Genomic DNA, 15329 nt, shown 5'->3' on the forward strand with positions numbered 1-15329 from the left:
CTACCTAAATATTTTATATTCTTGTCGATTTTGGGGTTGGCGTTCAACATCTATACATACCATCAGGATTCATTATTATTCATTATTTGTAGTTATTATGCATTTAAAGAAATTGATACAGCATTTCATAGTATCCATTTAGTCATAGTGTCCATTAAAATGGAAATTATATATTTTAAATTTAACGAAATAAATAAGTTTAAAACAACAATTTAATTTCACAATCATAATTTCGTTTTTTCAAAAAACTTAAAATCATAATAAGTGGCGATACTCCTTTTCTATATTTGCTATATACCTATTTTTAACACCGTGCTCTCTCTCTCTCTCTGTTTTTCCTTCTCTATCTGTTTCTCTCTGTTAACCAAAATTCAAGAATATTTTTTATTGCAATATTTTTATCATAAATAAACATTCTAAATGTTAAAAAATTAATTAAATAATGAAATGCTTTATATAATAATTTACATATATAAAAATAAAAAAAACTTCCTCGACCCTGCCAGGATTCGAACCTGGAATCTTCTGATCCGTAGTCAGACGCGTTATCCGTTGCGCCACAGGGCCTCTTGACAGTCGTTGGTTTGAAGTTTTATAAAAGTTGATTTTTGGTTGTGAAATTACAACAATACGGAGGTACACAAAAACATACAAAGCTACGAACTTAACCGAATAAAACCGAATAGCAACCGATTGAGTTTACATATATGTTATAATAACGATTGCTATAGAAGATGTTGTAATCTAGATTTGTTTATTTTGGTGACAATAATTAGTTACTAAGTAAACAATTGTAATTTATTGTAGAAATAGTTTTAATAATAGCTTTTGTAACAATTGAAAGACACATTGAGAAACATCAATAATATGATACTAATAAAAATAATGAATTCTGGATAATAATTGTATACATTCTTTACTTCTTTAGAATAAGAAATCTATCTATGTAGAAAATTGATAAATAATTTTCTGTAAAAATTAAGAGCGGCTGAAGTGATCTTGATGGTAGTGAAGGTTAACATATACAAGTACAAATAGTGAACTGTATCGTAACTTCACTTCCGCTCTGTTATTGATAGTTAATTTATTGAACACACATACCATAAAGCAAGGCTTGTGAAATCAAATTGGAAATGTACTAAAGCTAGTTTTTATTTCACAGTTCTGTAGAGCTTTGTTAGGCTAACTTTGCCAATAAAATTAAGTAATTCATAAATAGACCAAGGAAATCGAAAAAAATTATCGAATACTAAGTATTTGGTATCGGTGGAAAGGTATTAAATATTTACTTGTATCGACATATTCAAGAATATAATAAGAGTCATGTAACAAATATATTAAAAGAATGAAAATCGTCACCAATGATATTCGCATACATATATGTAGTATATACATATGTATTTTATAATACATATATTATAACAACTCCAAAACTTAACAGGAAACGGGTTCAAGGATCTACAACTCCGAAAATTGAGTTTCCTTCAATATACGTACAAAGACATTGGTATCTATGGTAGATATCTACTATCAGAAAACGCAAAAGGATAATCTTTATATCAATCACTTATTCAAGGTTGACGCTCAATTTCTACAAATTTCGCGCTGATTTGAGAGACAATAAATGACTTGAAAAATCTGACAGCTAAAAATTAAGTGATCTTACACTGAATACCAAGTAGTGCCATCTTTTGATGGTAAAAGATTTAATACATTGGCTAAGAAATCTGCCTCAAGGCAATTATATGACCCGTAGTTAATTCTATGAATCAGTAAAATGACTTCATAAATCTGATCAAATTAGACTTTGTTAATAACCACAGTGGTATAACTGGAATTTAGAAGAAGAGTTTGGTTTCCGCTGGTTTCCAAACTCTTCTTCCCGAATTATTCATATAAGAAGAGCAAATTTTTCTTTAACCTGAACAGATCGAATTTGAAAATAATAATTGGAGTGATAACTGGTCAGTGTTTTCTAAATATATATAAAGTGTGGATTTGACTTTCAAAAAACGATGAATGCACACTATATATTGAAGAAATAGAAACATTTTTACATATCATTTGGAGAATGTCCAACTCTTATAGGAGTAGAATTTGATACGAAGAATATATTTACGATTCGAAGTAATCAAACATCGATCCGACAAAGATTAGCAATTTTTTTGATTCAGCTGAAGTAAGTAAAATCCCTCAGTAATTATACAATGGTCCATCATTGGACTAGTATCACGAATAGCTAATGTACGAGTCTATTAAATACTAAGTAAATACTAAATACAAATACTGAATCCTAATACTAAATATTGTAAATAGTTATCAAGTTAATAATTCGGATTTTAAAAATGCTTTTAAAATCTCCTCTAAAATGGAATGTGGAGTGAGGAATGAGGAGTTAAAATGAATGATATCATAGAGATAAAGCATTACAGTTGAAGTAAAATATGGAAGCAGTACATACTTACGGGTACACATATATAGTTCATATCTAGATTTACTACTGATAGTGAAAAACTCAAATAGAACAAGCACATCCAATAGAAAAGATATAATTATATTGTAATAAAAATAATAATCTATGATGGAGAGAATTAAAAAGTTATCGAACTAATTTCAATCTATTAATTTACAACCGAACTAAATATATGACAAATAGTTATGAGCTTAGTGTAGTACAACTTATATTACTACCAACCAAGTGAAGTATAGTGTTATGGGGTCTGAGATAATGCAGTGTGGTATGTAAGAGGCTGCAACGTTGAGACTGCTTGTTACATGAACTTGAGATGAAAACGGTAGATGTTTATAATTTTATAATAATATTTAATGATTCATGAGTATCAGAAAGAATAATACATTAATGATATATTACTTATTACATATTTATACTCAGAAAAATGTGCTCTAACCATATACTATTTACATTGACCTGATTATGTGGTAAACAAGATATGAAAACCAACCTATTATTGAGTCCAAATCTTATTAAATGAAACAATTAATTTTCTGAGTGTATATATATATATATATATTGATGTTTATGAATAATTAAATGTTGAACTTTTTTGGCAACAAATTTATTAGAATATTTTCGATGTATTCAAAATTATTATAGCAGACAAAACATTCCCTTCCATTTTAGCAAAATTCTGTTAGCGTATAATCCAAAGGACTATATATGCTTTAATCTCATAGTCCTAGTAGTAGTATGAACTTCACTTAGAGACATTGAATCAAAAATTTTGCTAACGGAATTTTTCAAATTAATTTTGTGAAATGATATGAAAAATTAATTAATTTCTTTTATGCCTCGTGCATTTGCACAGCTGCGGTGCAACAGAATTTCTATTAAAAAACATTTTTAATATTAAAAAAGCTACAGCAACTACAATAAAGTAGAAAAATTATACAAGAAAATAAATAGAAAACGGTGCCGTGAATAAAAATAAGAAATACTTTGTAACAGAACAAACAATTCAAATAAAACAAAAGACGCTGGAGAGGCAATTCAACTTCTGAAGAAAATTAGTTTGTGAATATATTTTTGCGAACTTCCAAATTCATGGACAATAGCAGAAATACAATTAAAAAAAATAGAAATTAAGTAAATTTAGTATCTACGAAACTTTTGGAAGAATACCAATGTAAGGTCCTTTACGGCAGGATAATAGGACTGCGTTAGCCAAGTGCACTCAAAATACCAAAGAAAATTTTCAATGATAATAATTTTTCAAACTAACGCACCGTAAAATGCCATTTCGTTTGTATATGTTGATATTATGGAGTTTGTGTAGTGACAGACGGTCTAGATAATCTCAAATCTTAGATGAGATGCAGTAAAGTGATGCTTAGATGTTTACTTCTTAATCTTCTTATGCGATATACATACTATATAATTTTTACAATTTAACAATCAATCAGTTATTTTAAACTATGAAAAACTGAAATTTCAGTAAATTTGTCATTAGAACCGATCCTTAAATTCCTACCAAATCAAGGAGTCTTTGAAAAACTTTCTTAAGAATAATTGTACATTTATTACAAACCTTATTTTTATAAGGAAAACGATTATAAATTTGAAGAACTATGTTAGAAACCTTGACTGAAAAGGTCTAATAAAACAGCTATGTATCTGATTCCAATTGTTATTGGAATGTCTATTAAAGATTATTATAAACTCTACTGCTAATAAAATTGCTTGGTAAACAACATTTTTTTGTTTTAATATCGGTGTTAGTATCATAACAAGGAATTTTCAATGTGCTCATACCTTTATGTCTAATTTTGATATTCCTGAAAATCTATACATGTTTCGAGATGAATTTTGATACTACCCCCATTTTCGACTCAATTATGAAACCACTCCATTTCAGCTTTTAACACTATGAGAATGTAGGCGCAGCAACAATATAGTCTTTGACCGTATTGTATTGTGCTTTTGGCATATATCGATGTCAAGGGATGTGTACAAATTCTGAAAGAGTGTGTTTGGCGATAAAAGTTGTTTTGATTTGTTTTTATTAACCTAAAGAGGCAAATTCTTTAGGTTAATAAAAACAAATCAAAACAACTTTTATCGCCAAACACACTCTTTCAGAATTTTAAAGCATATTTTAGAATATGCTCTAATTACATATTAGTTAAATTGACCGCATCATTTTGTTAGAGTAATTTTAGCTGATGTGGTAAAGAAGATATGAAAACCAACATGTTTTATGCTTGAACCTACATGATGCATCGAGTAAGAATATTTTAAACTGAGATTTACTTAAAATCAAGTTAAATTAATCAAATTACATTTCTGAATGTATGGTATGTAGTGAAGAATCATTCCTCTCTACATTTACAACTATAGGTTTGCAAGACAAATGAAAAACAAGTTCTCTAGATGTACAAAAATAGTCTTCTCTAAGTCACTTATTGTATCTATTTTATAGTAAATAATATCACAGAAACATGATCGATGAAAATGAGCGATGAGCCTAGTTTAACACAAACAAGCTATCCGCGATCTTCGCTGCCAATTGCGGTAATCGTGTTTATCTTCTTGTATGACCAGCTGTATGAGATCCATATCCTAAATGTGCAGAATGAGCTTTAGATAAGATGAAGTTCATGGAAGAGCGATATCTTCTTTAAAGAGATACGATCAAGTACTACGCAACCTCACTCTACTTCATATTTTGGATTTGCCGTGTCACAATTGTGACTGCCCAAGGAAGTTAAAGAAGATCCAACTATGGAAATGATTATAACTGCGAAATAAGTGAATAATTAAATATCTGGATCGAGCTTAAATGTTTTGAGCTGAATATATTTATTTCATTTTGAAGTTGCAACAAACACAAATGCTCAACTATATCAGTAGCAGATGAACACGGAAAACAAAAAGAGGTTGCAAAAGATAAAAATAATAACAAAAATAAAAAGAAATACAAAAATAATAACAATAACTTACACTGCAACTACAACTGCAAACTTTCTTTCAAAGGACAACAAACCGCTTGCACGTTCATAATACCAAATACAATAGCCGCCCGTCTCTACAAGCCATGCAGTAGAGGGAAAAAGAATAAGTTCCATAGACCTAAAAGATTCTATGCGAGCTTTCCATAATAAATTCAGTAAGCAGAAGTGGAAATCTAAAACTTTATTATTATTATGTTCAGTGCATAAAGTGCTCAACGACACCCGCTCAATTGCGTTGGTGCCAAAAATTTGCTAAAAGGCACAGAAAAACAAACCATAAAATAAATGGGTAACTTCAGAATAATGCAGGTGAGGAATGAACAGTTTATAAATAAATTTTGTCCTTCGAGTATGAGTCATGTGTACATACTTACCGAGATACTCGTGCAATATACTTACAATGGAGCAGACACTGAAAATATTGTTGTCTGTAGATGCGTCTTTGAAATTTGCCAACTAGCAACGATGTTTTGTATTTTGCTTTATTTTCTACAGAATTTTTATCTTGAAAGTGCGATTTTCATAAATGAATTGCTTACGAAATTTTAACTTTGTTCATTGTTTTGCGCCTGTTGGTAGGCAACGGCTGAGGTGTTTTATTTACTTTCCCTGCATATTTTTAGGCTTCATTATAATATTTATTTCTTCCTTGGCTATTTATTAATTATTTGGTTATTTCTTTTTTATTGTACTTTTTTAATAACAGAGTATATTTCTTTGAGTTTATTTCTGTGTTATTCTTAAATTTTACTTATAAACAAATTTTTATTCTTCAATTAATTTTATAAAAAGGTTTTCTTAACTAACAATGATGTGTTTTAAGAATGAATCAATATATTAGATTATATTAAAAACAATATACACAACAGATAGCGTGAAGTAAAAATGAGTTCCATTTATTTGTTGAATAAGATATATTGAATATTTTAAGTCTTTCGCGTAGCCAACACCAAGCATTGTCAACTGAATGAGAACATTTCAATTCGAAAGTTTGACCTTTTCTAGCACAAACCATCATAAAAACATGCTCTAACCACATACTACTTAAATTGACCTAATCATTTTGTTAGAGAAATTTTAGCTCATGTGGTAAAGAAGATATCCGTATTAAAACTAACACGTGTTATGGTTGAACCAGCATGATGCATCGAGTAAGAATATTTTAACCTAAGATTTAGTTAAAATCAAGTTAAATCAACCCAATTATTTTTCTGAGTGTACATTGAATTTTACATAGAAAGCTTTGTTCCCATTAAATTTCACATAATTTGACAATTGTTCTAAAAATAGAATGTGTTGGTTGGGGCAAGAAAATGCCGAAAAAATACCGCTGAGGTAGCTCAAAACACGTCCACGACATCGTTACAAGGTGACAAGTGATAGATTAAAACAAATCCGCAATCTCTTGTTTGAGTCTTCCAAAGTGAGCAGAATCTGACAAAACTTGTCCATGGACGGAGCAAATCCAAGCAAATGATCAGAAGTATTTTCAGAAAAACCAGTCATGTCTCAACTATATCACTTGAACAATGAAGCACGGTCAATCCTGAATGGTACACAACCATTTGTTTGCAGTATGTCTAAGGAGAAATAAGGAAAACCAATTATCGAAAAATGATCATCCTCTAACACGACCGCTCAAACAAAAGAGTTTTTGAGAATGTAAAACATATAATTGATGGGTCAACTACTTACAGTCCCGACTTGGCACCCAATGATACGTTCCCTACTTTTACAATATCATATTATTCAGTTTCCGTTTTTGTTTGTGGATAATATGCCGTGCTTTGGGTGATTTCTACCGATTGCTGTTTGTTCATCAAACTGCTGCATTTGGTCTGAAGGGTTCTGAATGATCCCTATATCATCTATTGTCTCGTACCGGATGAAAAAATTCTATTTGTCGCGTAAAAATAGCGCTAAGAATAATCAACGCGATGTTATCTTTGATCGACTTTGATCACATCTAGTATCTACTATGCTTTTTTATGGCAAATTGTTTCTACATGAAGCTTTTTTTTGAATCCACTTATGTTATTATAATAAGTCAGGTATGAATGACAGTAAGTAATATTTATTAAGGACGTGTGCGAGTTAGGCTAAGTTGATGCTAAACCAAATGGGAGATTTTTTGGGATTTTTTGCACTGCACACATTTTGCCATTTATCAACACGTATCGACACATCAATACATTATCGACACAACTTAGAATTTCCCTCATTTAGAACGCAACTTAGCCTAACTCGCACACGACCTAAATAAATCGTAATAATAATTATCAAGAACTGAAAAAGTAAAGCCACTAATGGACTATGCCCAGTAACATATCAATATATACTTAAAACGTCTCTCGATGTTTTTTTCTCTTCTTCTTTTTCTTCTCAGTCTTGTAAAAGCGTTTGAGGAGGACATTAGGTGTGCAACCAGAGGTTTTGGGTGCATATATATACAGTAAGCGTAATTCCTTATAATACGAGATGTTTCTGCACTGATTGTCGAATATATTATTTCTTTCGAGAGGTATGATTTAAAACATATTATATGAAGGAGTAGATTCTTATGTCATACTCTATCAAATGCTTGTGAAATATGTATAGGTGGCGCAGTATAATATTTCTTATCATCTATGACGCTATGAATATGTCTGAATAGTCTATGAATTTGTTCTATGTTTTTGGCGATAACTGGTCAGGGATGAATCTATTTTGTTGAATAATTACTGTGAAGGCGCTTAAAAACAAGATTTCCATAACTTTCAACAAGATCGAAAGTAAACCTTTTGGTCAATATGATTTAAAGTCTTTTGAGCTTTTCTCTGGTTTCGGTGTTATGAAGATTTGCGCTATCTTTCACTGCGGCGGAATAAACTCTTTTATTAACACAACGTTAAATAAATGGCTAAGAAATACAAATCCTTTTGGTGGTAACTGCTGCAGGGCCATCCCTGCGATCAAATCGTGTTATGTAACTTTTTTTACTTTTACCTTCGCTATTATGTTTCTAACTGCCGTAATAGAATATCTTTTGTAGAAAATTTATTATTTGTTTCATGATATCTGGTATATTTTGATTATCGTTTGGTTTAAAGACCTGTTCTAAATGTAACGCAAATGTGTCTGCTTTATCGACGTCGCTTCTTGCCCATGAGTTGTCGGTTTTGCGTATAAGTGGTTGATAAGCGATCGGTCTGTTGATCTTTTTTATGGCTTTCTTGAAGGAGTAACTTGTATCACTTGAAGCACTTAGGATTTGCAGATAGAGGAACGTGCAACTATTGTTGCACTTTATTAGAAGGCCTTAAACCAGTTTACATCATTTGTTTAAGCAAGTTTTAACCCTTAGGGAATCTCGTCCTCTGCCAATGGTAATCTTAAAAGGATATTCTTGCTTAACACTACTAAGAAACAGTAGAATTGATTTCCAGATTATCATTTCGAAACATAAGTTCAAATGTTCTACTGCTTCAGCTATATCAGATTCAGTTTTCAAGCGGACTTCGGTATTTAGATCAAGTGTAGTTAGCTGACGATAACTGCACCATAATGATAACTGTAATTTCTTACGACCAAAGAATAGTAAAGATTATTCTATTCTATTAAGAATTGCAAAAATAGTAGGTGCCTAAATTAATGAATAAGCCCTTCTGAAATATGTTCTATCCTCTGAAAGGGTAAATAAGTACTTGCATTATTCAAACATAACTAAGAACAAGTTTTTTAAATTTCCTATAATTGAAAAGTTACTTCAATTATATTATGTATATATTATATATTAGATTGACATGTCCTTCTTTCAATTAGTAATTAACATTAATGCGCATTTTATATTTATTAACAAACTTTTTTTAAAAATTGATACGTCCACGTTAATGTAAAATACATAATATTGTATTACTATATTTACAATTGTATATTTTTCTAAATACACATTTTAATCACAATTTTTATAAATTTTATGTTCTTTAAAGTTCGTTCCTTTCTATTTCTTCCACTTCTTCATTTCTCTCATTTGTAGCTTCCTGTTCCGATTGTTCTTCGCAAACATATTGAGGACAACAATTTGGATATGGTGCAACTATATTGCTTCTGTTATTATCTGACGTACATTTTTCTTTAATCGGTGGCAAAAATTCACAGGTTTCCACTTTTTCGAAGAGCCTATTCATATAATTTTTTAAGTATTTGAAATAAAATGCCTGAACAATTGATAAAAAAATATTTGCCTGTTCTTGTTAAATTCATCCCGAAGGCATGTTGAACGACCGCAAGTTGTCTTTAAGTTCCAAGTTTCTCCAATTTCAAACAATTTGCAGTGGGTCGCTGCAAAGCACTTATCTGGAAAGTCTGAAAAATATGAATTGGATCATATGTATTAATCTAAAAAGTACAAAGCGGACTAGGTATAAAAACGCAGTCTTTAAAATTAAATAAATACATTATACGTGTAAAATGGCATTATTTTGGATCTGTGATGGATCATCATTCATCATTTTGATCATTTTTATTAAAAAAAAAATTTTTTTATTTATTTTTGTACATTTATTGTTTATAAATACAATATGTAAAAGAATTTTTACATATTTTTTGTATTTTTTTTTGTAATTTACATTGAAAGAAATCATCACAAAAATGCAATACTTTGCTTTTATTTTGTTAGTTCAATAAATTTTTATATACTAAATTCAAATGTATAAATAAATTCTATATTTATTTTTCAACTAGAAGATTTCAGTCAAAACACTATTTTTATCTATTATAAAGTATTCAATCAATTATTTTGATTTTTATTTTGCACCTATCTAATATACTTTGTAAAACGTAGTGAGAGATATATACAACAGTGATCTCATCAATTAATAATTACATACTTATTTTGTTACCTGTAAGAACATCTGCTAAGACTAAGTATTCATTTGGTTTTAGATTCTTTTCAATCATAATTTCCGTTCTTTGCATCCCTTTAAAGAAGATATACGATGCAAGAAAGAATCCACAAATGAAAAAAAATTTATCACGCTTAGTAGTTCCAAATACCATATTTGTCGGTAAATGTTGTTTTTATCGTAAATAGAAAAAAATGGAAACGTCCGCTTTATTTGAAATAAACTAGTACACTAATACTTTAAGTTTCTTTGCCTGCTAAGTTCTCAGCAAAATTGTTCCCTTGTTGTTAAAAATATGTGAAAATGAGATTATACCTAATAGGTCTAGCTGGTTTGTTGAAGTGGGAATTGCGAATATTTTTTCTGCTTTATAAGTAAAAATATATATGTATATAAATATATAACGTACAAACATCTAATTTCGCTTATAAAGTTTATTTGACTTACAAAATTAGGTATTACCTCTAGTTCATGGGAAATAGATATATTGATATATTATTGTAAATATATTGTATATATGCTTTAAATATAAAAAATAAATAGACGCAGATATTTATAATTTAACAAATTTTATAAAACTATTAGTAAACAAAGGAATTGTTTCAATTTGTTTGTGTTGACATTAATTCTCTACTGAGCGATGAGAATCATGTGAGAATCATGAGCATGAATATAAAATGCATTAAATGCACATTTGTGAAATCGTATGTTTTTGGGTGTGCATTATTTGTATATAACGAAAATACACAGCGATAAAAATGTGAAAATTGAATAAATCAATACAAGTTTAACAAGATTTTTAACTAAATATAACTACTTATGTTTTTTGACTATGTTTTTCAGTATAATTATTGTCACACCAACTTGATATAAATTCTAAAAATTTAATGGTAATAAATTATATTACTTCATTTATATAGTTTATATAGTCATATAGTTTCCTTAAAAGTTTTCAAATTATAAAAATATGTAAAATTATAATGACGATACTTGTATGCTATACTCAGATAAAACCTTATTCTGGAGTATTTCCAGAAATGGAAAATAAAAATCAATAATGAAAAAATTTAGGCTCTTTAGAATTGCGTTAAATATGTCGGTATCACGTATCACGACATCGGTATCGGTATCACGACAAACGAATCACATGGCTTAAACATGTTCAACTGAAATGAATTATCTGTGCCAAAATTCTTCATCACCTCCAACCGCTATTCAGAAATGAAAATCTCAATGCTAAGAACAAAAAGCTGATATATAACCAAATATTTCTTCCGTCACTTTTATATGGATGTGTAACGTTAAGCAAAGCTTCAAACACTACTATTCGTCAGCTAGAAATTGCACGAAGCCAGGCTCTGAGAAGACTTTTCAAAGTATCATGATACATTAGAACAAATGACATCCTCAGGGACCTCAAGATTGATCCGATGAAAAAATACATAAAGGACAGAGCTCTGAAATTATTTGCGAAAACTAACAGACTTACCAACACCGCGATATCAAATCTCAAAATGATTACAGGCGTATCGGGGAGGTATGCAGATCTGAGGTCAATTATTGCTTAGTCTGATAAAGTTATAAACAATAATGACTGGCTTAGAGGCGTAAAGAGGGGCTTTGAAAATACATCGAGTTAAGAAAGAGTGCACTGGTTCAACAAAACTTCAACATATTTATGATATTACAATTTTATTTGCTGTGTAAACATACGATTTCTTTGCGTGTGCAGAAGAGAACTGGTTAAAATGCTGTACTCATCTAAAAAATACAGTGTGAACGTACATTCACAGGAACGTGAAATTTAGCGAGGTTAGTGGAAATACGACACATAGAAATCGCAAAAGACTAACCAATTTTTGGAAGCTTGAAAAAGTAAAAAGTAGATAAATTATACGTTTTCTATATATACTTTCAAGCACACTTTGATTCAATTGATGGAGACTCTTTTATCCATAAGCTTAATAATTAATGTCTCTCAAGGAAAATACTTTAGATGATCCAAATCCTTTACTGCAAGAGTAATTCTACAGTCGGGACTTTAACCGCTATGTGTGCTAAGTCAACTGCCAATCGTTGTAGGTGGGTTTAATAAAATTCTATTCAGTAATCATAAAAATTTGCATAAACTTATATGTAGACGATAACGTACTCATAGAAACCCAAGAATAAAGCAATTTATGATTACTAAAGTTATATGAAGAAAGTAAAATATGAAATTAAAAGGCAAATCTAAAAAATTTTCACACAATGGTTTTTAAGGAAGATTTTATGATATTTTATAAATTTTAAATTGTGTATTTTGTTAGCTTCCCTGAAGTTGAATATCAAAGATAGTCGAAATATCGGAATAATATTTTAATAAAATATAATTTGTTTAATATAAATAATAAATTATAGTTTTTATTTTGTATTTAAATTGACTAATTAGTCCGCTCAAACAAATTATTATATATTACACGAGGTCTACTGTAGCGACTGACAAACTCTACAATAAGAAACTCAAATATGTTATATAGCATTACATCCATAGTATATATTTGAGGACGTTCACAGTAAAAAAAATGAATTTTAGTATTTCACTAAACTATCTACAAAAAACAAGAACAATCTCAATACCGTTATAAATGAAACATCAAATTATAAAAAAAATGTAAGAGAAAATATATCTAAGATATAATAAAAGTTGCAATTAATTACAAAAGAAAAATTGTAATAACTTAAAAGAAAATGTGATGTTATATAAAAATCAGTTATATTATAAGAAATAAATAAAAATACTGACTGTAGGTACTATTACATTTGGTATACGTGGCCTTATAAACACACCATGCATAAGCATACATTTTTGTATATCTCAGCAATTTCGGTATTATAAGTACATTATACCTATATATAAATATATTAAATATTTATATATTTGTATAATATTGAAAGTCACTATTTCTTATCGAAATAATAAAATTTAGATTTAATATTACGTTTCTTATCAATATAGACAATCAGATCGTTTGAATATTTTTTGTAAGCATTTATAATAAATGTTTAAAAATATTGTAATGACATTACATTGTTTCATGGACAATATATTAACAGTTTTAAAGCAAAGTTTGGCTTTATACACTAATACGATCTTATTCAAAAGTGATGCATACATTAGAGAAACAACCCAAAATATGAAGACCGAAACCTTATATGATGGGATTGCCAGTTTAACCTCAACTATGTTTAATTTTTTTATCACAAATCGCATGAAGAAATCATTTTTACTGCAGTAGAACAGATCCAGAGAACTTGGAATTATCAACCTTTTGCGACTTCTGATCCACTGTGAGGTAAAGCGGTACTAATATTATTAATTCCTATATTATTATCAATTACTCTTACATAGGGTATCATACATCTCATCGAATTTACTGCTATTCAAAATAATATCTTTGAGTATTTTGGTATTTCTTAAAGTAGGTTATTTTTCAAATGATAAGCGTCTATGAAACAAAACTGTATTTTTTAAAAAAAATTATAAAAAGTTTGAAGAATTGTTTAGTTTGCTTAGAGAAAACTGATAATTGTTTTTTTTTTAATTTCCTAAAAAATCAGAGCTTTACCTATAAACTACTTTTGCTGACTTATCGTTTACCTTAATTGACTTAAATTCTTTTTTAATATCTCCCTCCCTTAATTAAGTACTAATTTTGGGATATATATTTTATATTTTAATTTTTAAATAAAATATGTTACATAGTGAAATAAGAGAACTGTACAAACAGCACGACTACTTTAATATATAATACATAATAATGTACTCTTTTATTTATGGGTGGTAGCTATAATTATATATTGTTTTAGATATACATTATATTTTTAAAGTTCAATCCTTTCTCTTTTTCTCTTTTCTTCTTCATTATTCTCTTTTTCTTTCAATTGTCGGTCGCAAATATAGTTAGGACAGCAATGAGGATATGGTACAACTATTTTGCTTTTGTCGATACCTGCAACACATTTTTCTTTATTCGGTGGCAAATGTTCGCAGGTTTCCACTTTTTCGAAAAGTCTATAAATATTTCATTTCAGAATTTTAAACAAATAAAAAGAATAATTGAAAAAAACACTTACTTGTCTTTGATAAGTTCATCTTGAACGCATGTTGAACGACCGCATTTTGTTTTTAAATCCCAACTTTCTCCAACTTCAAAAGTTTTGCAATGATTCACGGCAAAACATTTTCCGGGAAAGTCTAAAAAATATAAATTTGAGGAGTTCATATATAAATGTATAAATGAATATATAAATGAATATATAAATGAATATATAAATGAAAACTATAAACACGTCAGTCAAAGCCCTTATCTATACATATGTATATATATTACACTTTTTTTTTTGCACTATCAATACTTCACCCATTAGCAAGTGTTTCACTTCTATTGGCTCTTTACATAACTCAATTAAAATAAATATAAATGGGTTACTAGTTCCCATAGCTAACTGATTGGTACTGTTAAAATATAATAACTACCCTGGAGAACTATTTGGACTGTTAAAAGTTCATAAACACACTCATTTGTCTTCAAAAATAAAATGATCAATTAGTTCATTACCTCTTAGAACGTCTGCCGGAATAAAGGTTTGATTTATTTGAATTTCTTTTGCAATAATGGTTTCCTCTGTTTTCTTCTCTTTCGAATCGAAATACAAATAAAAGAGAAGTGCGCATATAAAAATTAATTGTTTGTCATTCATTCTTTAAATTGTAATTAGAAACACTTGATCCGTTCCAAGTCAAATTAAGAACTGAACTTGATTTTTCAGCATTATTACCTTCAAGCTTAAGCTATGTTTGTAAAAACATACAATAACGAGAGTATTTATCCAGTAAACGTGATTAAATTGCAAAAATGCATTTTCGTATACCATAATTTAAATATAATATTTATTCTATTTCAGTATTTCAGTTCTCTCTCTAATTTTTATTTA

General features: G+C 29.0%; 2 protein-coding genes and 1 non-coding gene across 3 annotated transcripts; all 3 read right to left on the reverse strand.

The window, feature by feature from the left end:
* Window positions 1-494: 494 nt before the first annotated feature.
* On the reverse strand, window positions 495-567 carry Trnar-acg. The gene has a single exon. It is a non-coding gene; the product is annotated as a tRNA-Arg (tRNA).
* An 8809-nt stretch (window positions 568-9376) lies between these two features.
* On the reverse strand, window positions 9377-10657 carry LOC119669272. The gene is made up of 3 exons (XM_038079100.1): window positions 10350-10657; window positions 9693-9813; window positions 9377-9627 (listed from the first exon to the last, which is right to left on the reverse strand). The coding sequence occupies exons 1-3, from the start codon at window positions 10504-10506 to the stop codon at window positions 9432-9434; spliced, it is 474 nt and encodes a 157-aa protein (XP_037935028.1). The 5' UTR covers window positions 10507-10657; the 3' UTR covers window positions 9377-9431.
* A 3414-nt stretch (window positions 10658-14071) lies between these two features.
* LOC119669273 lies at window positions 14072-15117 on the reverse strand. Its single transcript, XM_038079101.1, has 3 exons — window positions 14954-15117; window positions 14469-14589; window positions 14072-14406 (listed from the first exon to the last, which is right to left on the reverse strand). Exons 1-3 carry the CDS (start codon window positions 15093-15095, stop codon window positions 14217-14219), a joined length of 453 nt encoding a protein of 150 aa, XP_037935029.1. The 5' UTR covers window positions 15096-15117; the 3' UTR covers window positions 14072-14216.
* Between the last annotated feature and the right edge of the window lie 212 nt (window positions 15118-15329).

The sequence above is a fragment of the Teleopsis dalmanni genome, chromosome 1 (genome assembly GCF_002237135.1).
Source record: "Teleopsis dalmanni isolate 2A chromosome 1, ASM223713v2, whole genome shotgun sequence".
In the NCBI taxonomy this organism is placed as follows: Eukaryota; Metazoa; Arthropoda; class Insecta; order Diptera; family Diopsidae; genus Teleopsis; species Teleopsis dalmanni.

Bases quoted from the DNA above. Each gene is read 5' to 3' on its own strand.
- LOC119669272 (XM_038079100.1), bottom strand. From the start codon at position 10,506: ATGGTATTTGGAACTACTAAGCGTGATAAATTTTTTTTCATTTGTGGA. The intron at 9,814-10,349 runs GTAACAAAATAA...CATATTTTTCAG, and splicing joins CTTAGCAGATGTTCTTACAG to ACTTTCCAGATAAGTGCTTT. The intron at 9,628-9,692 runs GCAAATATTTTT...TTATATGAATAG, and splicing joins GATGAATTTAACAAGAACAG to GCTCTTCGAAAAAGTGGAAA.
- LOC119669273 (XM_038079101.1), bottom strand. From the start codon at position 15,095: ATGAATGACAAACAATTAATTTTTATATGCGCACTTCTCTTTTATTTG. The intron at 14,590-14,953 runs GTAATGAACTAA...TATATTTTTTAG, and splicing joins TCCGGCAGACGTTCTAAGAG to ACTTTCCCGGAAAATGTTTT. The intron at 14,407-14,468 runs GTAAGTGTTTTT...AAATATTTATAG, and splicing joins GATGAACTTATCAAAGACAA to ACTTTTCGAAAAAGTGGAAA.